The 24,419-nt window shown below is 53.9% G+C and overlaps 10 protein-coding genes across 10 annotated transcripts; 4 read left to right on the top strand and 6 right to left on the bottom strand.

Annotated features, from left to right (window-relative positions):
• Nucleotides 1-105: 105 nt before the first annotated feature.
• On the bottom strand, nt 106-8,701 carry QC764_103150 (uncharacterized protein). Its single transcript, XM_062941545.1, has 4 exons — nt 4,541-8,701; nt 4,203-4,468; nt 1,838-4,141; nt 106-1,777 (listed from the first exon to the last, which is right to left on the bottom strand). The coding sequence occupies exons 1-4, from the start codon at nt 5,418-5,420 to the stop codon at nt 257-259; spliced, it is 4,971 nt and encodes a 1,656-aa protein (XP_062804411.1). The 5' UTR covers nt 5,421-8,701; the 3' UTR covers nt 106-256.
• Nucleotides 7,723-8,736, top strand: QC764_103160 (uncharacterized protein; the record flags this gene model as incomplete). The annotated part of the gene is made up of 1 exon (XM_062941546.1): nt 7,723-8,736. The coding sequence occupies one exon, from the start codon at nt 7,723-7,725 to the stop codon at nt 8,734-8,736; it is 1,014 nt and encodes a 337-aa protein (XP_062804412.1).
• A 633-nt stretch (nt 8,737-9,369) lies between these two features.
• QC764_0003960 (uncharacterized protein) lies at nt 9,370-10,513 on the top strand (the record flags this gene model as incomplete). The annotated part of the gene is made up of 2 exons (XM_062939755.1): nt 9,370-9,438; nt 9,491-10,513. 2 exons carry the CDS (start codon nt 9,370-9,372, stop codon nt 10,511-10,513), a joined length of 1,092 nt encoding a protein of 363 aa, XP_062804413.1.
• A 791-nt stretch (nt 10,514-11,304) lies between these two features.
• OP-2 (Rhodopsin-like protein) lies at nt 11,305-11,990 on the bottom strand (the record flags this gene model as incomplete). The annotated part of the gene is made up of 2 exons (XM_062941547.1): nt 11,606-11,990; nt 11,305-11,514 (listed from the first exon to the last, which is right to left on the bottom strand). The coding sequence occupies exons 1-2, from the start codon at nt 11,747-11,749 to the stop codon at nt 11,305-11,307; spliced, it is 354 nt and encodes a 117-aa protein (XP_062804414.1). The 5' UTR covers nt 11,750-11,990.
• Nucleotides 11,991-12,408: 418 nt separating this feature from the next.
• Nucleotides 12,409-13,458, top strand: RPP1 (RNA-binding RNA processing protein rpp1; the record flags this gene model as incomplete). Its single annotated transcript, XM_062941548.1, has 1 exon — nt 12,409-13,458. One exon carries the CDS (start codon nt 12,409-12,411, stop codon nt 13,456-13,458), a length of 1,050 nt encoding a protein of 349 aa, XP_062804415.1.
• Nucleotides 13,459-13,720: 262 nt separating this feature from the next.
• On the bottom strand, nt 13,721-15,427 carry QC764_103190 (uncharacterized protein; the record flags this gene model as incomplete). Its single annotated transcript, XM_062941549.1, has 3 exons — nt 13,721-14,217; nt 14,294-15,314; nt 15,371-15,427. The coding sequence occupies 3 exons, from the start codon at nt 15,425-15,427 to the stop codon at nt 13,895-13,897; spliced, it is 1,401 nt and encodes a 466-aa protein (XP_062804416.1). The 3' UTR covers nt 13,721-13,894.
• Nucleotides 15,428-16,328: 901 nt separating this feature from the next.
• On the bottom strand, nt 16,329-16,867 carry QC764_0004000 (uncharacterized protein; the record flags this gene model as incomplete). Its single annotated transcript, XM_062939756.1, has 2 exons — nt 16,642-16,867; nt 16,329-16,476 (listed from the first exon to the last, which is right to left on the bottom strand). Exons 1-2 carry the CDS (start codon nt 16,743-16,745, stop codon nt 16,329-16,331), a joined length of 252 nt encoding a protein of 83 aa, XP_062804417.1. The 5' UTR covers nt 16,746-16,867.
• A 991-nt stretch (nt 16,868-17,858) lies between these two features.
• On the bottom strand, nt 17,859-21,830 carry QC764_103200 (uncharacterized protein; the record flags this gene model as incomplete). Its single annotated transcript, XM_062941550.1, has 2 exons — nt 17,859-18,585; nt 18,643-21,830. 2 exons carry the CDS (start codon nt 21,828-21,830, stop codon nt 17,919-17,921), a joined length of 3,855 nt encoding a protein of 1,284 aa, XP_062804418.1. The 3' UTR covers nt 17,859-17,918.
• A 176-nt stretch (nt 21,831-22,006) lies between these two features.
• QC764_0004020 (uncharacterized protein) lies at nt 22,007-23,420 on the bottom strand (the record flags this gene model as incomplete). Its single annotated transcript, XM_062939757.1, has 2 exons — nt 22,226-23,420; nt 22,007-22,162 (listed from the first exon to the last, which is right to left on the bottom strand). The coding sequence occupies exons 1-2, from the start codon at nt 22,379-22,381 to the stop codon at nt 22,007-22,009; spliced, it is 312 nt and encodes a 103-aa protein (XP_062804419.1). The 5' UTR covers nt 22,382-23,420.
• Nucleotides 22,750-24,416, top strand: MDM12_2 (Mitochondrial distribution and morphology protein 12; the record flags this gene model as incomplete). Its single annotated transcript, XM_062941551.1, has 2 exons — nt 22,750-23,551; nt 23,605-24,416. 2 exons carry the CDS (start codon nt 22,750-22,752, stop codon nt 24,414-24,416), a joined length of 1,614 nt encoding a protein of 537 aa, XP_062804420.1.
• Between the last annotated feature and the right edge of the window lie 3 nt (nt 24,417-24,419).

Consider the following 24,419-nt stretch of genomic DNA (forward strand, 5'->3'; position numbering starts at 1 on the left):
CCACATGTCATAGATGCCATGACTCTGTTTACTTTTGTATAACCGCCCTTGGGCATGGCAGTTGAATCCCAGCCATGGATTGCGCTGTTGAGACACGAAGGGATAAATAAACAAAATGTTGCGTTTCTTGATGAGTTGCTACATAGAAAGTAACTAGAGAGTGTCTACTTGTAGTGCTTTTCTATCCTTTAACTCTTGTCTCTATTTCCACATCTCCACTCTAAACGGGTATCACCAACGCGCCCATCACCACCCCTCAAGCAGCCTTCGCAAACCACCTCCTCCAAAACGGCACCCTCACCTTCCCATCCTCCTCCACAAAATTATCCCTCACCACACTCAAAAACACCCTCTCCAACGTCGGCGCGCCCACAGTGTAATCCTCCAGCCCCAACCTTTCCTTGCTCTCCTCAATCAGCTCAATCAACCTCCCCACCCCCCCCTTCACAACCTGCTGCTCCGTCTTGCTGCTCACAGCAGAGATACTATCCCGCTCCTCGTCCTTGCCAGTAACTGTCGCCGCCCTGGAAGGCGCTGCCGAAACAAACAAACTCGGCACTACAAACCTCACCTGCCCGCCCAAGCTCCGACCTTCAAACACCGTCCCCTCTCCAAACTGCCCCCTCACCCATTGCTCCACCATTTCGACTTCTTTCTCGGTAGGAGTAGGTGCTGACTTGAGGACCAGCTGGACACAAACACTGTCACTATATTCCCGTCTCAGCTCCTCCGTCGTTCCCAACGCGAGTAATTTTCCCCCAGCCAAAATCGCCGCCCTCGTAGCCAACGCGTCAGCCTCTTCCATACTGTGCGTGGTCAACAGCAGCGACCTTCCAGGTGCAGAAGCGATATGGCTAAGCACCTTCCACATCTTCCTCTTGGCGGCTGCGTCCATAGAGCTGCTCGGCTCGTCGAGCACCAAAACGGCAGGGTTGCCCATCAGAGCGATAGCCAACGACAGCTTCCTCTTGTTTCCACCGGAGAGCTTGGTGGCAAGCTTATCCGCATGGGGGGCCAAGCCAACTTGGTTCATCACCTCTGTGACGTTGAGTTCGGTTTCGCTGGGGGGGATGCCCTTAATTTTGGCGTAGAAGCGGAGGTGTTGGCGGGCGGTGAGGAGGTCCAAGGCGTCGAACTGGGGACAAACCCCGATGGCGGAGTTGATGGTTGATTTGGCCGAGGAAGAGGAGGAGATGTCCTCGCCTCGGAGGAAGACTTGGCCGCTGTCGGGGGCGAGTTCGCCGCGGATGAGGTTGACGACTGTGGTTTTGCCTGCTCCGTTGGGACCGAGGAGGGCGATGATCTCGCCCTGGGAGAGGGAGAAAGTTACATCGGAGACGGCGGTGTTGGTGCCGAATGATTTGCTGATGTGGGAGATGGAAAGGAGCTCATTTTCGGCAGGGGTGGAGTTGAGGCTGGGCTGCAGCTTTTCTTCTTGGTGGGAGGGGAGTGTTGCAGCGGTGTTGTCGGTCACGGGTGAAGTCTTCTCTTTCCGTGAGGGCATCAAAGAAAGAGAGAGGTCTTTGTCGAGAACGCAGAGAATGAAGGCAAAGGCAATCACCTGAAGAACGAGGTAGCAGATGGGAAAGCCGTACCCCCACCACGATCCAGCAGGTGCTTGAAAGTCCGAATCACCGCGGCAGCCGAGCTGGTACAAATTCCATCCGACGGCCATGGCGCGAAACAAACTGCCCGCTGGGAAGAAGATGCCCAGAACATGGGAGATAATGTCGGCATTTCGCTGTACAACAAGCGGATCGCTCAAGACAGAGGGTAGCTAGAGAAAGAACCGTCAGTTTTGACCTTCAAGTCCGGTTAGTAGACGAGATGAACTCACAGTATACGCCAACGCCAGCCCAAAATACGCCAGCAAGTTGAATCCCAGTGCCCACAGAAACGACGACAGCTGAGACTTGGCCCACGTCGACACAATGTAGCTGACGAAGATGCTCGTGATGCCATGCAAGAGACATATAATGAACATGTACTCCGGCCCAAACCACACCGGAAACTGCATCGAAATGGTTACAGTGTACGCAATCGACACCACCAAAACAAAGCACAGATCAAACAAAAAGTACGCCGTCCACATCGGCAGCGGCCGCACCCCGTTCGAAATCTGTAGCGCCCTGACCTTGCTCGACCTCTCAAAGGCCGGGTACAGCGCGAAGAAGCACGGGTACACCGTGAAGATGAACGCGGCGTAGAGAATGTACGTCCAACTCCCATCACCATAGCCCCCGCCATAAAACGGCTCCGCCGATGTCGAGACTCGAATCTTGACCCCGCTCCTTACCGAAGAATACAAGTTCAAAAGCGCCATTATATTAGGGGGGTGTTGTGCATTCTCGATTGCCCACGCCAGCGTCGGGCTGGGCTCACCGTCTCCACCCATCCACAACGCTTTTGTGTTCCAATGACCAGAAAAGCCTCTGGCATGTACCAGGTGGATGTAGGCCGAAAAGTCTTCCCAGTGCGTCATCTGTTGCCAGTCGTCGCCAAATTGATCAATAGAATAGGGCTCACTCCATACGGGATACTGGCCGCTGATGTTAGGAGCGGGGGGGTTGCCGATGGGAAAGTCCCTGAGGACAGTATAAAAGGTGTCTGTGAACGAACTCGGGCCCATGGCCGAGCTCAGGCCAGTGGAGCTTGTCATGTAAACAGGGGAAACATAAGGATCGAACTGTTGCGAGGGCTGGAGTTCGGCGTATAGATTCTTGCAGCCCGGCCGGGTGAAGTCCTGGGCGATGAACCCGTTGATCGGGGGCATGCAGGCTATCGGAAGAGCAAGAACGAGGAAAGCCCCGACCCAATATCGGGGTATGATGAGAAGGCGTTTGAGGAGAAGCGCGCGGACTTGTTGAAAGAAAGTTGGGCGCTGGCCGAAGCTGAGTTGTTGATATTGTTGTGCCGGTGTGAATGATGCTGTCTTCTCGATGTCGACCGCTGTTCTTGAATCCTTCTTGCCGTCCTCTTCAACCGCAGCGATATCGTCTTGGGCAACCCGGAGAAACACATCCTCTACTGTCGGTCCGGCAACCTGGATGTCGGTCTGTCCTGCTGCTTCCAGTCTGGCGATCAACTGAGCGGCGGACTTGGAGTCGGGTGTCTTGTAGAGAATCCGGTCTTGATGGACACCTCTTGGCGCATCGAGGTCCAGCTTGTCCGCCATCGTGCTTCCACCCATGGGAATGCTCACCCGATACCCCCCGCCGAGCTGATTCTTGAGAGCGGTTCCGGTGCCTCGACATTTGATCTGACCCTTGGACAGGATGATGATATGATCAGCGAGAACCTCGCCTTCGTCCAGGAAATGAGTTGTGAAGACCATCGATCTCTTGGAACGCTCAGCTAGAATGATGTTCCAGATAGTCCGTCGAGAAACAGGGTCTAAACCGGTTGTGACCTCATCCATCATACAGACAGTCGTATCACCAACGAACATGCAGGCGAGCTGAAGCTTTCTTTTCTGACCGCCGCTCAGCGTGCCAGCCCGGCAGTGTGTCTTCTTGGTCAGGTCGCAGGCAGCGATGAGGTCATGAAGCGCTCGTTTGTCTTCGAGTCCGCCTTTAAGCTCGCGCCAAAATTGGACATGCTCAAAGACTGTGAGGCGGTTGAACAAGACATTTCTCTGCGGGCAAACGCCGAGTCGAGGGTGACGAGCATTAATAGTGATTGATCCTGCCGTTGGTGCTCCAGCCCCCGATAGCAAGTCTAGAGTCGTAGACTTGCCTGCCCCATTGACACCAAGGAGGCATAGAATTTGATTCTTTGGCGCGATTAAGTCAACTCCATCGAGAGCTTTGAAGGTTTTGCCTCTCTGACCGCAGCCAAACAGTCTCCTGATCCACGAGCCAGAGTAGACTTTGGTGAGACCAGTTGCTCGAATAGCAACAGTTGGGTCATCAGCCGTCTCAGACAGAGTCCGATTTTTGAAGTTGGTACCGTGCATGATCCGCTCGGTGATGATGGCCAGGATGGGATAGACCATGATTTGGATCACCAAGAAAACCCAGAATGTCCAAAGGGCGACCTGATAGTTCCCACCCGGAATTGGTTGGCCATTCCATTCTTGAGGTATTGTCAGGATGGCTTGCGACATGTTCACAGGCTGAGCGGTATAAGCAAACTTGGCCATCTGTCAAAACAATGTCAGTAACTTGTCAGATCGTCTGGAGCAATATAGCCGTCAGTCTCACATGTGACAGGGAAAAGATGTAGTTCATCTGAGGGAACAACAGCGACAGAGGAAGCACCTGTGGCGTTTCGGCGACCCGATTCAACATGATGGCGGCACCGCCTCCGAGGCAACAGAAACAAATGATGACGAATATGCTAGAGATGATGCGCTTCGTGAAAAAAGAGGCACCAAAAATGGCTGCGTTGAGGAAGGCCAGACCATTGAAAAGCTGCCAGAAGATGGGAACTGCTGCGTTGGTTTCGGGAAAGAGTAGATTTTGATAAACTGGATAGGGTCGGTCGAGTTAGTCCCTACTTCTCTCGCAGTCTCTCACGCAGTTGTTTGAACAGGACTTACGACACCCAGAGATAAGCCATGTCGGAAACTGCACCACACTCAGTGCAAGTATGGTACCGGTGACACGGCCAGCCGGACCTCCTCCCATGGCATCGATCAACTCTGCCGTGCCACTCGCCCTATCGCCCGACACGAAGCTCACAGTATGGTAAACAGGGACAAGTGTGCTGAGGAAGAAGACAATGGCGTAGGTCCCGATGACCAATCTGGAATACCAAGCGTCAAGGTTGTCGTTGAGGTACTGCTGGGACGTCCGGCTGTATGCCCACTCCCTCGGTCTCTCATTGCTATCGGTAATAGCATTGTCGACAGCAAGCTGGACAGGTAGATGGTATATTTGGATGGCACTATCATCATCATACACGCTGCTGTCGAGAGTCATACCGTAGTGGCGTATGGGGTCGACGATGACTGTGTAGTCCCATGTTTGGTTGTTGGAAACGCCCACTGTCAGCGGTGAATCTTTGAAGACGATAGTTGCGTAGCAGTTGGACACTCCTCGAAAGTTGGGTGTGCAGTGGCCTCTGGCTTCATTAGCCGAGTTGAAGCGAATGGTCTTGTCGTGTGGTAGCGAGGCGGCGAGTCTGTCGATGACCGTGTCGACATCAGAGCCGAGAAAATCAGGTCTGACAAGAATCAATTGTTGTGAAGCGGGTATGGCTTCGGCGAGGGCACGAATAGGACGAGCATGGCCGACCCCCAGGCGTTCCCTGCTTTTGGCAAAGTTTCGGATGTTGAGTACGAGGGCGAGAACGACGATAGGAGCCACAATGGATTGAAGAAGAGTCGATATCCAGTGCCGTGTGACTAGGAGAACGAGGTTCTTCTTGGTGATGGCTTTCACCTGTCGGGAAAAGTCCCGAAGAGATGTTGCTGCCATTGTCACCGATCTACCTTATCACCGGCTCTCCCAGATGCCCGGCCCAAGGGTATTCTGGACATGCCATAAGCTTATGTACTAATAACCTGGGGTCCTCGATGAACTGCCCAGCCCCTTAAACCTCGTATATCTTCAGTATGGCTATCAATGCCAACTGCCCATCTCACAAAGTGACGCGGCTCTGAACGGCCTTGTATGTTGTTGACAGGGGGTCACGCCCCCGGATCTTCTTTGCGGTACAGCATCACCAGGTTCCTGAGAGTATTGGTAGGGCTTGAATGGTTTAGATGCTGCATCTAGATGCAATACTGCTGATGGCCGCGCGTCCACCAACGATATGTCCCATTTGGGTTGTTCGTACTGCACCTCAAACGGTTGCCTGGCCTTTGACAGAACCAACAACCAATGCTGTAGAACAGTGCCAAGTGATCAACATCCTGGAAAGGGTAGGTAGCATGGGCGGATTTTGTGTTCGAGTTGACAACACAAGTTGAATGTTCAAGATCAGATCAGGGCAGAGCGCGCCTGAGGCAAGGTACCCGCGATATTGCAGATGCCCTGATACAACATGTGCCAGTCCGAGACTTCTCGAATAACCATCCAGTGTATCTAATGCTTTGAGATAGAAGAAGAGCCAAAGGACGAGGGAGAGCTTGTGGTAAGCGTCTGACAGGCGCTTGAGACAAGGTGACAATGGCAACATCAGCTGTGGAGAGCCAATGAAGTTTCGAACCAACAGGTTCCTTGGCACCGGACCGCAGCGTCCCGTCATTCCGTCATGTTGCGGCCGGAAGACCACCGGGAGGACTGCCGAAAGCACGGTCCATGAGCGGTTCGGATGTTATATCCGGCCGGGTGGGTCTCTCCGCGCTTCCCCGGCGAGCACACCATCACTAAAATGCGGGGGTGGAGATGGCGAAAAACAGCTTTGCCGCTACGTATGCTGTGACTTGTGGATGAGAGGTGGCCACGACTGGTAGAAGAAATGCCAAGATGCAGATGGTATATCGGACCTGAAAACAAGTCGTGCATGAGCAACCTGGAGTTAAGAAAGCGGTGTGTACTCTGTATGATTGGCCGGTGGCTGCCATTGACCGCTATCGACGAGCATAGTAATCCATATATTCGTGTTCGGATGTTTTGCTGTTGTTTGGTGAATGTCTTGTCCAACTTGAATAAAATGAATTGCTGCATTGCCGTTGATAATCGATCAGGATGCTCTGAGATAGGTAGGTGACGGGAGTGGCAGCACACTTGGCAATATTCGTCCCATGGTTGAGTTTAACGCCGAAAAATTGATCAGTCCCCGAAACAATCAAGGAACCGCAGGTGCCGTTCTGGATCAACAGTGTTTCGCCCGGTGGCGAGCTGGACCTGGCGGCGGCTCGAGACGGACGCAGGCACGCAGGTGACGGACGCTGGTGATCCGTGCAAAAGCTGGGGCTGAGAGTGATGAGTGAGACCGCAAGAGCACAAACCGTTGTTTCGAGTCGACACGGACAGAGGCAACTTCAGCAGTTGTGGCAGTAATGTCGACGGTTCCATGTTTGGTTCGAGTTCAGGTTGTCCCTGGAGATGAATGCGTTACCTACCCCAAAACGAGAGCACCGAGGCAAGCAGCAAAAGTCAGCTGCGAAGGGTCACTAACAGAGCACCATATATTTCTTGGTCTGTCTATGATTAGTCGTCCCGCCCTCGCGGGCTTTGTCCACTTCGAGTTCCCCAGCGACTGCCCCATTGGTGCATTCCGCGCATCCAGCAGCACCCCTGGCCGGGTAAAGACCCCGCCTTAATCCTTCGTTCCCTGCATTCCAGTGCGCATCTGCAGCGCGTGTGCAGTGAGTGGTCTTGATTGACTGAGTCTTGGGTCTCTCCTTCTCCCGTCGTCCTTCCTGCAACAGCTTCGTGAGACGCTGGTGACCGCTTCCAGCTTCTTTTCAACAACTACCAGGTCGCCGCTCTCAGAAGTAGTCGCTGCGATCGATACCTTGCCGAAATCCGAGCCGGAGCAAGCTTTCCCTGGCCCTCCACAGTCCACACTCACCAACACAGCCACGGCTGCAAGGGGGAACAGCATTGCAAGCAATTCCATCATCCAAGCATCCAGGCATTGACATTTGCTTTCGGTTGCTGTTGCCGTTGCCATTGCACGCCCACTCCCAGCCGGTGGTTCGGTCGGATCGACTTTGCTGTCGCTGTGTCGCTCCATGAGTTTCCTGACCAAGTCATCATAAACGGTGTTTGATGAGGGCATCAGCAGACCACGACTAGAACAACAGAATCCTCAGTCAAGCAATTCACCATGGAACCAGTTCCTGAGACAGAGCGAATGGAGGAGTTTCGGCCCACGTCTCTCCCCTCATCAAGAGCGTCGTCTTCTGCTTCGGCGACTCCATCTACGTTGACGCCAGTCGGCCCTCCGGAATTCGACTACCTGCGAAAGCCTCCCACGATCCGCCGATCGACCGATCCCTCACCTTCGTCCTCACCAATCTCTCCAACATGGACACCTGGGTCTTTGCTCACATACCGTCCTCGTGCATCCTCGCCGCTGTCTAGCAACCACGTGCGATCCAGGTCGGCCGCAAGCCTGGCCCCGCCGCCCATGGTGCGCACACAGTCGATGCCAGGAATCAATGGCGGTGGTCACTTTTCATTGTCGCCTCAGTTTCGTCCTTCGAGCCCTGCAGGATCTCCCAGCCGCATTAGGATCCCCCGAAAGCCGGTTGACGAAGCCTTTCCCACATCGCCAACCCGGATTTCGGTTCACGACCCTGAGCGGAAGCTTGCGGAGAGGAACAGTTCGCCCAACCTGGCTCTGAGCTTAACATCTTCAGCCACTATTCCCAAGTTACGGCGGCCGGCCTCTCCCCTTCGCCATATGGCTGTTCCCGGCGCGGGCTCGTTTCCGGTCAATGGCCCTCTTACTCCATCTGCAGTTGCCACATCGCCGTCTTACCGCGCGTATGATGCGTTTTCTAGCACCTCCACCTTTTCGACATATCCATCATCATCTGTCCCGTCTACCCCAACTTCACTTCGATCCAGAAGCCCTAGTATTTCCAGTCTTGAAACCATCCCAGACTCACCAGATGCAGAGGAGGCAGCTTTGGAGGCTGAGAGGATAGCGCAGCTCAAGGCAGCAGCGGAGGCAGCTGAAGGCGGCGAGGAAGAGAAGGGAAGGAGCAGTTTTGACGGCTCATCTCGTGGTAGGACCCTGAGTGGTTTCAGCTCCCGGGACAAGCGGAAGCGGTGGAGTGTATGTGGTGCCGAGAGACGACAGGACTTGGATTTGGAGACGATTTGGGAGGATTGAAACCCCCAGAGCATTGAAACAAGAGCTGGGGAGACAACTGGAATGGTTGTATTGCATCATCTTTGACATCATCATCATCATCATCATCATAAGGGCGGCGCTTACCAGTCTGTTTTTCAACCGGACGACTGTTGATAATTCGGTTTTTTTTTTTTTTTTTTTTTTTTTTTTTTTTGCTTCGTCTTTCTTTTGTTCTGGCAAAGGGTCAACATTGTCGGCGTTCTGTAACTCATTGATCTGATACCCTTCTGCATCAAGCACCGTGGAAGATTTGCCGCGTGAAAGTAGCTAGGCAATTTCGGGCGAGAAAGGGATTCGTCTATTGTTATTTGCATTCTCTGAACGAGCATCAATTGAGAAGCGGCCATTACAGTGCAGATGGTTTTGTCAAGGGGCTCATTCTAGGGTTGCATGGCAGTATGTCTCGTCTGGCTGCGTGGGATATTCATCCCTATATAGCGGCAATGTATATCTTATCTGTTCCGCATTACACTTGAATTGTGCCCTCGATTCCAAGCTCTCCCTGGTGATCATCCCCTTTCTTGACACGAACTGTATAATACGATGCATTTGCCATGCCGAGAAGATTACTGAAGCAGATCATCAGAGGCGCTTCTCTAACTACGACACATCATGCAACTCCCACTTCTTTTCGGCGCCTTGATTGTCCTAATCAGGACCGTGGACGCTGCACCACACTTGGTGAGATGTATTGTGCCCGGGACATGAGAGTGAAATCTAACTTTTGCAACAGGGGAGGAATCATGCTCGATCTCACCAGCTACTTCAAGAGTTGCACCAGGCTTTGACAACATCTTCCACCACAACCACAGCAGAGCCTTCCACCCTCACGGTGATATTGAGCTACATGACGTCTGCTGAGGTAGCTGGCGGTGTGACGGTGACGCTCCCCGGTGCCGCGGCCGCTCTGGCGGTATCAGCAGGAGTAGTGATCCTGAATCCACTGAACCCTCTCCTCGGTATCACGAGACCAACCAGTGTGACATCAGAGCCAGTGGCTACAACCAGTTCAACTATTGTTGAGCTATTTATTTTCCGGTCTGCCACTTCAACAACCACCATCACGTCTCGTAGCTCAACCCCCAGCAGCTGCCTCTCCGCCACCACGAGTTTGATCACCCTGACAGAGACAGTCGACATCACCGTCTCCACCACCGCCCTGGCTGTCACCGTCACCGTCACCCCCCCCTCTTCCTCCTCCTCCTCAACCACCACCTCAACAACAACCTCCACATCAACCAGTACCATCCCCCTCCGCCGCGTGACTTCTGCCCCTTCCTCTTTCACAACCTCCACCACAACGACTTCCCCAACAACAAAAACAACAACAATAACAACAACAACAACAACAAGATCAACCGCCTCCATCACCACAACAAGATCACCGGTCCCCTTGACAACACGACCAACCACCACCACTACCACATCAACCCGCACACCAACAACCACCAGCACCAGGCCCGCAACCACCAGTGAACAAAGCACCTTTTTTGTGTCCTTGTTTTACAACCCCCCAGCCAGACCGGCAGTTACTAACTCTATGTCTACGTCAACAACGCTGGAAATCGTCAAGACGACGACCACGCCGGCGGCGGAGGCCTTGGAGTTTGTGACTGCTACGCCTGTCCCTACGCCCACCATTGAGGTCGAGGATCCCGATTGCACAGAGTCTGCTGGGTTTGCAAAGGGGTTCGGAAAGGGAAGGGGTGGGCGGGCTTGGGGACGGAAGGTGGATTGGGGGGTGGATGAGGAGTGATTGTGTAAAAGATGGGATGGGACTCGGGGGCTAATATGTATGGATGTTGGCGGGAGGGTAATATTATAATACCTAATGTCACAGAGATGAGCAGACGTGCATGAAGAGATTCGAAGTGATTTTCATTGCTTAAAGAAAGGGTATGTAAACTACCTCCCTCACCACAAAATAATTGAGACAATACAGTAGGTTTACATGCCTTAAAAGGATAGTCCATATGTGTTCAAAGATGGTTTACAATAGGCCTTAACAAATAGTTCACAACACTTCAAAAATAGTGCACAGGCCTTACAAGATCGTTTAAAGGCCTATTAACTGACTTTTGATATATAGTTTATAGTATAGTATAGGTTAACTTACTTTAGTGTCTCAATTGTTTTGTGGGCAGGGTGACTACCTACAGACGATTACCTCGTTAAATATCCGGTCCTTGTTGCTACCTCAAAACAAAGAGCTCGATGGCTATCACCCCCAACATTGCCCTTGGAGCCGTCAGTGACGAACCACCAGTAATAAAAAAAAGCACATTCCGGGTATCCAGTGTACTGTGTGCCCAAATCGGTGAAGCTTCTACACACCTAACACCCACCAAGCATCAACCAACCCCCCCCCTCCCCCTCAGAAAAAAATAAAAAAAAATAAAAAAAATAAAAAATAAAAAATTCCAAAAAAATTCAACATTCCCCAACACCATATTAGATCATCCGCGCTCCTTCGCACTATCGACTTCATCCTCCCCTTCTGTTGCATACCTCACCCCCCCTCTGTTGCATACCTCACCCCCCCCTCTGTTACTTATACTGCATCTGCCCATTAGGCGGCGGTGGCCCATGTCCCCATCCTTGATTCCCCTGCCCGGGAGGCGGAGGCTGCATCGGTATCCCCTGCCCCCCTCCCCCGCGCATGTGCTGAACATCCTGCCGGTGCGAAAGCGGCTGCGAATAGTTGCACACTCGGCAGCTGACATCTTCGTAGCCCTTCATGGAAAGAGGGATGACGGGCTACATCATTTTGCGCATACATGTCAGTAACTAACCAACCTTCATGGATCGACGATTGAGCAGGGAACGGGGATATGATTCAAAAACATACCACAAAGCAAAAGGTAAACCAGGGATGCGACTTGATGACAGAGGCCGAGTAGTTGCCGCAGTTGTGGCAGCGGCAGACGATTCCTTCGTACCCTTCGACTTCCTTGCGGAACGTGTGTTCGCCACACGTGAATATCAAACACATGTTGACGGTTGCTGAGCTATACTATGTTGCGATGCGCCGTTGGTGTATATAGAGTAGTTGATGGTGGAGTATACGGAGTAGAGCTAGGTAGAGCTGTCGGTGTTGATGATGATGGAAGGTGGTTTGTCAGAGAAAGGATGAACCTGTTCGATTTAATCTCGGGAAGGTTGAAATGACGAAGACGCTCTGGGGGTTGCCGCTTTGCGTGTTCCAACGTGGCTGTGTTTCCGATTGCGCAGAGTCCAGAGCGAGGAAGACACGGGAAGCTCCCGCCAAGAAGCTTGGGGATCTCGGCACCCACGCCTGTGCTTTATGCACTGATTGGATGAAAGCTGAAGCTTGGCAGGTGGGAGCTCTCCACACCTGTCAACCCCACTAAAAAGTCCAAAACTTTGATGAAGCGCCAAAGCAGCTTGAGGATGGCATTTCATTGAATCTGCATCGAACTAACCATTGACATTCTTACCAACGACACTCGCGACGGTTGAACCATTGAGCTACGGGCGCGCTTTTATAACCTGAGACTACATTAGCAACCTTAGACCGCAACGATACTTTTTTTTATCTTTTATTTAATCCGGCAGCATCAATTCGAACCTCGACGACACGCGACTCGACTACACCACCGCTGATCACATACTGTCTCGAGTCCCCCCACCATGCTCTACGACCTCAACATCGCCTGGTCCCCAGGCCTCTCCCCCTCCGACCTCCAAAATACCCTCCGCCTCTCCAAAACCCTCGGCTACGACGTAGTAGCCCTCAACAACACCATCACCGGCTCCCAAATCCCATACTCACCCAGCCCAATAACCAACCCCATCCCCATCCTCAACCCACAACAACCAGCCGGTGGTGGCGGTGCTCCCTCCTCAATAACAACCCCCTCAACCACAGCCTCCTCCTCCCTCCCCTCCTCCTCCCTCCCCACCATCCTCCGCCGCGCAACCCTCGAGATCACCGACCCAGCCACAACCAACTACCGCCTCCCCGACTTCACCCGCGCCTACGACCTCCTCGCCCTCCGCCCAACATCCGACAGGTCCTTCACCTGGGCCTGCAACAACACCACCGACCCGCCCGCCCTCATCTCCCTTGATCTGACACGTCCGTTGGGGTACCACATCCACCCCCGCACCGCCATGGCGGCCGTCCACCGAGGGAGCAGATTCGAAGTCTGCTACAGCCAGGCTGTCCAGCTCTCGTCTTTGAACCCAGAGTCGGCACGGGCGAGGAGCATCTTTATCGGGAACGTGCAGAGTCTGGTCCGGGCTACGAAGGGGAGGGGGATAGTGATTTCTAGCGAGGCGAAATCGGCTTTGGGCCTGAGGGGGCCGGCGGATGTGGTGAATTTGATGGCTGTTTGGGGGTTGGGGCCGGAGAGGGGGTTTGAGGGGTTGGGGACGGGGGCGAGGGCGGTGGTGGTGAATGAGGGGGTGAGGAGGAGGGGGTTTAGGGGGGTGGTGGATATTGTGAGTGTTGCGGATGGGGGACCGGAGAGGGCGAAGGGGGAGGAGGAGGAGACAAATGGGAAGCAGGGGAAGAAGGGGCAGAAGCAGAAGGGGCAGCAGCAGCAGCAGCAGGGACAGGGGCAGAAGAGGAAGAATAATGATAAGGGTGGTGGTGGTGGGATTGGGGGTGGTGGTGGTGGTGGTGGTGGTGGGCAGCAGAAGAATAACAAGAAGATGAGGAAGGAGGAAATGGCATGAGTGTTTGTGAGATAGGGCTTGAGAGATAGAGGCATTTGATACCCCCATTTTGAAGACGTTTTGACGTGTTCAAGTATCCAGGCCTGTGTTCTGGCTTTGTTGACTCTCTTGTCAGGCATCATAACTGCTACGAAACAGCACATTCACCAAGAACAAACAAAGAATGATGTTGAGAACACAGGAGACTTGCTCCTTTCCCCCTCTTCCATTCCAAAAGAAATATAAAAAAAACATCTAATAACAAACAAAACGAACGTCAACCCAGAAGAAATCGCTATATATACAAGTTCAAAACTCCCTCGTTCTTTCATATCATTAAAAAAAAAAGTCCTGCCTCGTATATTTCCCCTTCATATGTGTCTTTTAAACTTTATGTAGTATATGTACCATCAGAGAGATGTCTTCTTTGCACATCTATTTCCTCCTTGGGGTTGTTTTAAATGGCAACAGCAGCAGCAGCAGCAGTAGCCTGCACCAATCCCCCCAAGTTCAACTGGCTCTCCAGCTTCACACCCTCCAGGTCGATATCCACCACCGGCACAGCAACACCACCATTATTCACGCCCTCTGCCGCACCGTTCGCAACGGCTGGTGTGGTGGCTGCCGGTGGGGGCGGGGCCTCGGCCGAGGCGATGGGGATGAGGCTTGCGACACCGCCAAAGGCCCCTTCTGGGATCAAGGGGACGGTGGGGGTGGGGTTTGCGAGGCTGAGGGTCGAGTCCAGGGATGAGGCGGCTGCTGGTGGGGGTGGGGTTGTTGCTACTCTGGTCAGCATCACTCTAGATGATTTTTTTTATTTAAAAAAAAAAAGGAAAGGGGGGGGTAGGTAACTTACGAGCAGCGGTTTCCTCTGCTGGGGCGGACTCCTCAGCAGGTGTAGTCTCTGCTGGAGCGGCGCCCTCGGTGGAAGTGGGGGTTTCGACTGGGAGGGCCTCAGCGGTAGAGGATTCCAAACCCGGGAGGGGCGCAAGAGAGGAGGCGGCGTCGCCTGCATTGGGGTCTAGGCCGGGGAGAGGGGCGAGGGTGGGTTCAGCGCCTGCTTCAGCGGCGGTGGTGGTGGTGCTCTCTGAAAGGACAACGCCGGGCACGGGGTCGAGGGTGGGCTCGGCGGCGGCGGGTTCTTCGGTGGAGAGGCCGGGAGGAGGGAGGAGCTCGGGGTTGCCTTCGGCTGGGGGGTTGGCGTCTTCGGTCGGGAGAGGGAGAGGGGTGTCGGGTGCGTCACTACCGGCGGCGGGGGCTTCGGTGACGGCGGGATCGGCAGCGGCAGGGTCGGTCACGGCTGGGTCAGCAGCGGGTGGTGCCTCCTCGGTTGGAACCGCAGGAGGGGGGGTTTCAACCGCGCTGGTGACAATGGCTTCGGTAGGAACCTGCACAACAACGACACCAACACCACCCGAGGCAAGACCATCGGTGGCGGGCGTAGGCGTAGCAACCGAGTCGGCTCCGGTTTCGATAGCTCCAACGGCTCCATCCGGAGCAGTAGCCGTGGCCTCGACGCCCTCAGCGGGAGGCGAAACATCTCCCTCGCTCGGTTGAGCAGCTTCTCCCCCTTCCTGAACCTGCCCATTACAGACCGTAACCGTTACCGGCGGCGCCGTGACAGTAACAGCCGCAGCACCATCCGCTCCAACAGTCTCTGTGATGGTCACTGTCTCAGTCGCGTTCCCAACCGCACCCGCCGCGCCGTCACCCCCAACAGTAATAGTCTGCCGTTCCGTCTCGGTCACCGTCACCTGCTCCTGCCTCGCAACGATGCGGTCGTAGATGCTCATGAATCCATCCGCCAAGTTTGGTGCTGACGAAGGGGCATTCTGGCGACGCGCCAGTCTTGCCCCATCTCGCTCATAAACAGCTGCCTATCTCAAGTGTTAGTTCCACAATCTCAACTTTCCCACTCAGAGAAATCTCTTACCTGGGCGAGCGAGAGGGTGCCCAGGAAAAGTGCTAACGAAGACACATGAGGCCTCATTGTAACATGTACAGATATTAATCACTCGGGCTGTCCAACAACACACGCAACAACGGCACTAGGCAAATGCCGATATCTCCCAAATCCAACAACAACAAAATGACGAGGGAGCGGACACAACAGGCCAGCCGTCGATAAAGAATCGAATGGGATCAACCCAGTGGTGGAAGAAAATAAAAAAACGTTGGTGAAATCGATTGGCGCTCCTCCTCGATGATGATGATGATGATGACAAGGTTGAGGACGACAAAGTCTCGAGGTCGCCACACAACAAATCCGCAACTGCTCTCCTCCGATCGATTACCGAGCAACAAACACAAGACGAACTGGATGAACCGCGAACGTGTAAAGGACTTGTGGGGAGTTGCGTATCAACAACAAACAGGGGCACCGCCGCCAAGTAATAAAGAATCAAACGTCAAGAAAAAGAAGGGAAAGGGTGGTGTGGGTTAAGGAACGTGGGTTGAAAGGTCCAGACCAGCAACAAGAGGGAAGAAGAGAGAAAAAGAGAAACGAAAGATCAAAACTGACGGGACGGGACCATTTTGCTGCTGAGCAAAACAAGAGAGAGGGAGAGGGAAAAGAAGCTTTCAGGAGTGAGAGAGGAATTCAACAGAGTGGCATCGAAACTGTTTCGACTTTGGACAAGGGGCGCGCGCCATTGGAGAGCCAAGCCAAGACTGTACCTTTTTTTCCCTGCTGACTCCTGTGTCTTGTTTGCGTAGTATTTGCTTACAAAAAAGGAGAATACAAGCCCAGGAAGGAGAAGGCCGAGGGGGAAATACCAAGAAAACATGCTTAAACGCCCCGGCAGCATCATCACGTAGATCACGGACTGTGGTCGCCAAAAGGGACCCAAAAGGTGGTCATCGGCAGACGTGTTCTGGACCTGACCCCCCTGTCACTCCCGCAGTTGCGGAACCTTGCGGCTCAAGGCTGACCCCCTGGCGGTCCCCACGCCGTGAGGGGGCGTGAGACTGACCCCCGACGGTTCCTGTCGGAGGTCGGCCCAGATGAAACAGGCCAATGCCTGAGCGGCGCAGGGGAGCCTGGCTGCTTTGATGACAAGCACAAAAACCAGCAAGAGCCCCGTCGTCTTTTTTTTGAGATGGTCTGATGAGAGGGTGATGCGTCGGGGAAGGATTCCTATTTCTTCATTGCTGACGACGACAGCAACAGTGATACCTAGTAGCATGATGTTTGGCTAAACTCACCTTGCAGGACTTTCGCAGAGAGCGAGGTGAACGAAACAGAACCGAACAATATGACTGTACATGCTCGGTAGTTGAGGTCTGAAGTCGAACCTATCGCAATCCATTCAAGTCCGGGGAAGTGTGATATTGGATGGTCGAGCGCCTCATGAGACCCGGCCTGCCCCAGGTTTTGTGAGGGCTGGCGCATCGAGCCGCATCGGATCGCGTGGCCTGCTTTCTGCGGCCCGGTGAAGACGTGATCAGAAAAATGTCGGATTGCTGGCCAATGAAGGATATACACAAAGATGTGAAGAAAAAGAACGAGATGTCGGAAGTTGATTGTCGGCACTTGAAGTTGTCAACATCGTTGGATCAATTGGAAGCGGAGCACGTTACGGAAGAACCCACAAAGAACCTCCCGGTGTAAACGAATAGCTGTTCCTGGAAATGCGGGCCAGTTGAGATAAGCCCACAGTGTTCCTATCAAATGATGCTGGACTTGAACGACATACCCAGCCTACTCAGGCATCCCTTTGAGCTACGGCTTAGAGATTTGAGTGCGAAAAGAAGTAGTGAGCTCTTGCTAAGTCGGCGAACCTCTGTAAGTTGATTTGGTCGGCTCTACCTACTTTCCCTTGGCGTGACTCTCTGTCGCTCAAAGGGATTCAACCAAGGACACACGATCCCAATGTAATTCATGACGAGATGAATCGTTCCCCTTATCCCTGACCCAATCCCACCATATACCCCGCGATATCTCATCGCTAAGGTGAAAAAGTTCAGATTATCATCTTGCCGACTTCCCCTCAATCTCCAGCTGGAAAACAAAGCCTTGGCTCTGATCTACTGGCAGATTGCACTAAATTTGGGAGCAAACACCACCAGCAGCCCAGTCGGCTCATCTGAATAGTTGCTTTTTATTATCGCAAAGCAGGAGGGGTAAAAGGCAACTTGCTAAAAGAAGACATTCCCACATCAAAAGGATGTAATTAAAGAGCTCTCAGTACCCTATGTGCTTTGCTGCTTGGCACCAACAACACCTGACAACCCACCTCAACAGCACAATCCACGATAGCATCAATCAATATAAACATAGATACCAATGCCAGTGTACACAGCTACTCTGATTAAAGTACCCCGACAATGCCGTAAAAGAAGAAGCCACCAGAAACGCCTTTCCAAATGTTATTCTCATCACCCCCAACCCAAACCACAGTCTGGTCCATCAATGTCATATCCTATCTCTCAAAAGAGCGTGTCATAACAAACAAAACCACAAAGATCCCCCCCTACCCAACTCAACGCCATGATTTAGCCAATGGGCTCCCAATCTTTGGCGCAAACTGCAAGCTCTTCCTGCGAGCAGCCATCAACCTCATCAAGACTCTCTCATCCTTTTCCTTGTTAAGCACCCGCTCCCCGAGCTCGATAAATGTTGCCCTTTTGGGTGGACAGGTGCGCGTGAGCATCTCTTGCCTTTTGCGTTCCTCGTCTTCATCATCGTCACCAGCAACAGATGACATGTCTGAGCCAGGGCTGATGTTGGCCACATAGCGAGCAATGGCTTCAGGGGCAGGGGTCTTGGGCACTGGAGTCAACACCACGCCCCAGGTGTCATCATCGTCTTCCTTATGCTCCCTGTCGTCCTCCGAGTCGATATCATCAACTGAAATGCGGGGCTCCTCGGGGGTGCGCACCCAAAGGGAGCTGGCACGGCGACTGCTGCTCCGGTTGCTGGCCGGGGTCGTGGGAGCAGTTTGGTTGCCGGTGCGAGTAGTTGAGGAGTTGGTCGGCGTAGAGTTGCTGGAGGTACTACCTTTCACGGGCGCGGGAATGAGCGTGCCGTTCATGTTGGACATGGCGCGCGGTTCCATGCTCTTCCTTCGACGGGCACCACCACGGGGAATAATCTGGGTGTCAATGGCGTAGGGGCCCTCCTCGAGCCATTCGTTCTCACGTTCGCAGCTATTGAGTTTGGTTAGTCTTGGCTCAGAAGGTGAAATATGACAGGTAACAACTCACTCCAACACCCAGCTCACTCCAACACACTGCACCACGCCTTCACTTTGGCGAACCTTTTCCAGAGTACGCTTGCCACCATCCTTGTACACCACGTGAGTGATTCCAATCTTGGAATCCGTGTTGGTGGGATTCCACTTCCACTCCTTGAGGCATCGAGCACCCATTTGCGTGAGCAGCTCAACAAAAATGCCGCTCGCGTCAGCACCCTCAGTTGTGTGAACATCAACAAAGACGACTGCCCCACGGAGCAGTGCTGGGTTCAGATCCCGTCTCGGGGTGCGAGCAGGGGTCCCCAGGGTCGACCAGATATCACCCTTCGCCGGAGTGACGGGTGGGACAGACTTGGCCTGTGCCTCTTCTTCATCCTCCAGTTCTTCAACAGACTCAGTCTTGGTGGGCGTATACGAGATAACTGTTGCGCTCCGAGTTACGCGATCTGTGGGTCTCGAAACGGGGAGACGCGAGGCGCTGCCGGCACGCTGAATTGGCTTAGGGCGAGGGGTAGAGTCGTCGGCCGGCTTGAGAGGCACCTTTGCAACGGTGTGAACTTCTCGTGGGCGCAGGGTACGAGCTGGAGTAACCGGAGGGACAGGACTGGCTGTAGTGGTGGCTCTAGAAGAGATGTTGGGATCCACTGGCAGTTCATTCTCATCTCCGTATTCCTGGCTTGCCTCAGAGATGGTGTCGTCATGACTCGAATTGCTCATGTTGGCCTCAGCCTGTTCGGGCTCCATGAGGGACATCTCATTTGCTTCAGCTGCGAGGGCGGCATCCTCTTCTATGGGAGTGATGTCTTCGAGGATAGGAGTCTCAATCTCAGCGCTGGAATCAACCGCCTCCTCGTCAACATCCATGGCATCGGACCGATTGAGCATCTCATTCTCAAAGAAATCATTCCCGGGCTCCAGACCGGGAGTCGCGAGATCCTCATTTGTAGACGTGTTTTCCTCCTCATCTGTTTCGTGTGATACTGATAATGGGGAGTTGGCTTTGCTGTTTGTCTTCACAGGGCTAGGTCCCGCAGTCCAGCCATTGAGCTGAGAAGCCAAGGGTGTGAATCCAACGCTGTCATCGATACGAACCCTCTTGGCGGTGCTCCTACCAGACGACATCCTAGGCTGACTGGTCTGAGCACGAGGAGTCCTCAACGAGGAACGACGGCATGGAGTGTTGGGCAGCGCGGTGAAGGCAGACGAGAATGGGTTTTGTCGGGTAGGAGCCTCATCCTCAGAGTCTGTATCCTCGCTCTGGTACGGGTCCAGGTCCTTCTCGCGGAGGCCAAATTGAAATAGGACAGGCGCAACCTTGGGAGCAGGCCTAGCCTGCTTCTCAGGTTCCTCAGCATCGGCGCTGTCAACTGCCATTTCCTCACTGTGTTCCTCAACTTGCTCATTTTCCTGCAGGATAGTCTCGGCTGAGTCATCCTCCGCCACGGCTTCGTCATTCTCTTGTTCGATGAGTTCCACTTCCTCCTCCTCCTCCTCCTCCTCCTCCTCCTCTCCCTCCTCCTCCTGCTCCTGTTCCTCCTGCTCCTCCTGCTCCACCTGCTCCACCTGCTCCTCAATCTCGTCATCGACCTTGTTCTCGTTGTTCTCAACGACATCGTCGATGTGTACTTCCTCCTGCTCCTGCTTCTCTTCCTCTTCTTCCTCGGACAAGCTCGTCTCAAGAGCCAGAACCGGGTCTGCATGTCGGGGCAGAATAGTCGAGAGACGTCCGGGAAACTCGGGGACTTCCGGTGACACGACTGCGACATCATCTTCTTCCTCTTCGTCTGTGTTGCCCATGATCATGTCACCATCTTCATCCGAAAGAGTCCTGGCCTCCTGCTCAACAGGGACCGGCACAGCTGGCATAGGGCTGGCAAGCAACGTGGGCTTCGGCGCAGGGCTCTTGCACTCTTCCTCCTCTTCTTCAATCCTCGGCGGGAAGCTCTTGATCGGTGAGACAACCGAGCGTTTAGCTGGGGATGAGAGCAGAGAAAACTTGAAGGGCGAAGGGTTCACCTGGCTGCCACCGACACTCCCCAAGGCAATGGGAATGGCAAGGGGCTGTCGCTTGGCAGGTGTTTGCAAAAGGCTACACTTGATGGGGGATACCTGACCTTCAGGCTGGGCTTGAGAGGTAGAGGCTGCAAAAAGACCATCAACGCGTCGCGGAGGGGATTTCATACTTCCTTTCCAGGGTGATGGAGGTAGCCGTTTTGCGGGGGTTCCGAGCATGAGGGTGAGTGTGGCATCCGAGGTAGGCATGACCGGCACGTTTTCGTCGTTCTCTGTGGGGTGTCTCCGGTCCAGGGAGGAGGCGAGGGCCTTGGTGGCGCCCATGGCGGGCTTTACGGGTGCCTTTTTGAATCGTCGAACGGGAACCTTCTCGTCCATACCGAGTTCGTCGTCGGATTCCGCGGCCCGGCTCACGGCGAGCTGGTTGATCTTCTTAGGACTCAATGGAAGTGGCTTATCCTTCGTGGAACTCACTGTATTGGAAACGGCATTTGTCGCTCCTTTGGTAGCACGGGCGGTTCGGCCGGTGGCAGTAGCTCCCTTGCGAACAGGTTTCTTGTTCAGGGCTCCAGTTGTGCTAGCAGCTTGTGTCGAGCTCCTCGAGGGCGGCACAACATTCTCCTTCTCAGGTACCTCGAACTTGACGGTCTTCTTGATCGCTGGTTTAGCGAGGGACTTGGCAGCCGTGCTCGCGGTAGCAGCTGTGGCAGGGCGGCGGGTCGTTGGCTTCTTTGCGGCAGCGGGTTCGGGCTCTGTGGCAGTCTTCTTGGGCTGGGCTGTCCTGGCAGCGGTTTCGGATGCGATGGTCTCGACAGTCTTCCTTGGCCTTCCCCTAGCCCTTGTTGATGTAGATAGTACTGGCGCTGATGGGGCCTCTGTTGCCTTCTTGGGTCTGCCACGTCCTCGGGTAGGCTTCACAGCGAGACTTGAAGATGGCTTAGTGGGCTTCTGCTCTTCATTATCTGACTCTTCCTCCTCCTCGTCATCAAACGGGCTCTTCCGCTTGAGAGATCCTCGCGACGTGGTGGTGTTGAGCGTCGAGGCCGAGGAGGTCGTCAGTGTACCACGGGCCGTCTTCGTCCTGGCCGCAGCAGTCATAATCTTTGTCGTCTTCGAGGCCGGCTCAACAGCCTTGGCTGCGGCACGCGCCCGAGTGACCCGTTTTGGTGGTGATTGGGGGTCCATGTTTCGTTGGGTTTTTGGTCGTGTTTTGCTTTTTAGGGGTATTTGAAGGGAAAAAGAAAACACAAGTTGACGAGATGAAAGGACAGCGCGGAAAAAGCCAGAACTAACAGCAATTCCTCATAATAACGCTGACTTGCTGTGGTTGGCGATTGACGTGTGGGCGATGACGCTGCTGTTTACGGTGAAACAGCAACGATGGCCAGTGACCGCTCCTTCTTGTTGAAAGACTTGAATTGTGGGACGCTGTTGCCGCTTGTTGATTTGCGCGACTGCTGTTGCCTAGGAGACGGTGGGGCTACTTGGCGGTGGATCCCTCCCACTCGGCAGTTTCTCTACAAAGCGGAGAAGGGTTAGGGTTGCATTCATTTCCTGCTGTTCAGGCACAAGGACGTTACCTGCTGCTTTTCAACCGTTGCATGAATGATTACAAGGTCATCCATTGCAGAGTCTGATACAAGCTTCACACTCGGAAGCAGTACTTCCATGAGTTGTTGTGGGCAATGAATGTTGTCAGGCGAGTGTCGGTGTGTGAAGTAAGCTGGAGCAGCCATCAGTCATGGTGCCGTAGATGCCACTGGAGTATCGCATGAATTGACATATTCCATAGCTCATCCATGGCTCATCCGAAAAAAAAAGAGCATCTCATATGATACTTAATGTAAGATAGTTGATTTTGTGAAGAAAAATGAATTGTTGATTAGGGACGAGATCTGGCAGGAGATTCTCAGTGCTTTCTTTGGTCAGCCCCACTGCCAAACGTCAGAGTTCAAGCTTCAGGCTTTGTGAATGAGAATTTACATTGCATGTAACGACAACCTTCAACCATTAGACCTTGGAATCCTAACCGGCATTCTGACGACAATCAAACACCCACTAAATTTCCGAGAGTTACCAGTTTCATTTGCCCGAAAACAAAGCGATGTCCATCGATCTCAATTGGGAAACGGTCACGGGCGGCCCTGATGGACAAGAGCTTGCCGACAGCATCCGCGATTTCATCCACACCAAGTTCCAATCAGTACCATTACCGCGTTTCATCAAATCAGTCACCGTGCATGACTTTCAGTTTGGGACGATACCGCCAGAGATTGAGTTGAAGGATATCACCGACCCGTTACCAGACTTTTACGAGGAAAATCTTGATTCGGACTTGGCATCAGAGTCTGGCAGCGAGGAGGATGAGGAGGAAATTGCAGATGACCGAAGACGGCGACAGACTGAAGCGGTGTTAGCTGGCGGTGCTGGGGCTCATAATCCCTCAGCTCTCCCAACACATCTCAGTCTTGGTGGTCTCGGAGGTTTGGGTGGTCTTGGTGCTGGTGGTTCACGCAATGGAGGAGACATAGGGAGCCCCTTTTTACGAGTCAACACGCCCGGTATTCCGGGAGGCACCTCCAACCTCCACTACTTTCACTCCCAATTCGCCACGGGATTATCAGGCACCCAAACACCACTCGCCGCCGTAGCAGGAGCTCACCACCTCAACAGCGCCGCCTGGCTAGAAGGCCACGGCCACAGCTCCTCAGCACCAAACCTCCACCAATACGGCGCCCCAGATTTTGGCGGTGTCGACGGGCAATCAACCGCCCCAGCACCCAACCAAGGCCTCCGTCGTCCCCTCCTCCAACAGCCCCCTTCCACCCACCGCCGCAACCCCTCCCAAAGCTCCATCGATCTCAACCCCTCCCTGGGCCTCACCCCCATCCCCTACCGTCCTCTCCGTCCCCCCCTTCCCCCTTCCTCAACCGGCGGCCCATCCCTCCTCCCGGTCTAGCCAACCCCCATCACCCCCCCATCACCCCCATCACCCCCATCACCCCCATCACCACCACGCCCACCACGTTCACCCCTCCTCCGAGAAAAGCACCTGTCTCCACCCTCGCCGCCTCCGCCGGCCCCCCCCTCCCGCCCCCAACCCGCGACAAACCCACCCCCTCTCACCACCCGGACCCAGAAGACGTCCACGCACCCAACACCACCACAACCAACAAACAGCGCAGCACCAGCCCAGCCACCTCCTCCCCTTTGGCAACCTCAGCCCAGGAACAAGCCGAGGAAGAAGAGGAGGAAGAGAAGCGCAAGCTGAGAGAAAAAAAGGTAGACGACATGCAAGCCGTTTTCCGGATACGTTACGCGGGGGATATCAAATTGTTGCTCACGGCGGACATCCTGCTCGACTACCCCATGCCTAGCTTTGTCGGAATTCCCGTCAGGTTGTCCATCACCGGGCTGACGTTTGATGGGGTGGGGGTGCTGGCCAAGATTAGGAAGAGGGTTCACTTTTGTTTCCTCAGTCCGGAGGACGCGGTCGCTGCTGTTGGGCAGGGGGAGAATGAAGTTGATGGTGGGGAGGGGGATAAACAAACTGGTTTCAAGTCACCGCCAGGTGGTGGGAATGGGCTGGGGGCGACAAAACTGGGCGGGTTGCTGCAGGAGATTAGAGTCGAGAGTGAGATCGGTCAGCGGGAGAGCGGGAAACAGAGCTTGAAGAATGTAGGCAAGGTGGAGAGGTTTGTGCTGGAGCAGGTGAGGAGGATATTTGAGGAGGAGTTTGTGTATCCTAGTTATTGGACGTTTTTGGTATGATTA

The sequence above is a fragment of the Podospora pseudoanserina genome, chromosome 1 (assembly GCF_035222485.1).
Source record: "Podospora pseudoanserina strain CBS 124.78 chromosome 1, whole genome shotgun sequence".
In the NCBI taxonomy this organism is placed as follows: Eukaryota; Fungi; Ascomycota; class Sordariomycetes; order Sordariales; family Podosporaceae; genus Podospora; species Podospora pseudoanserina.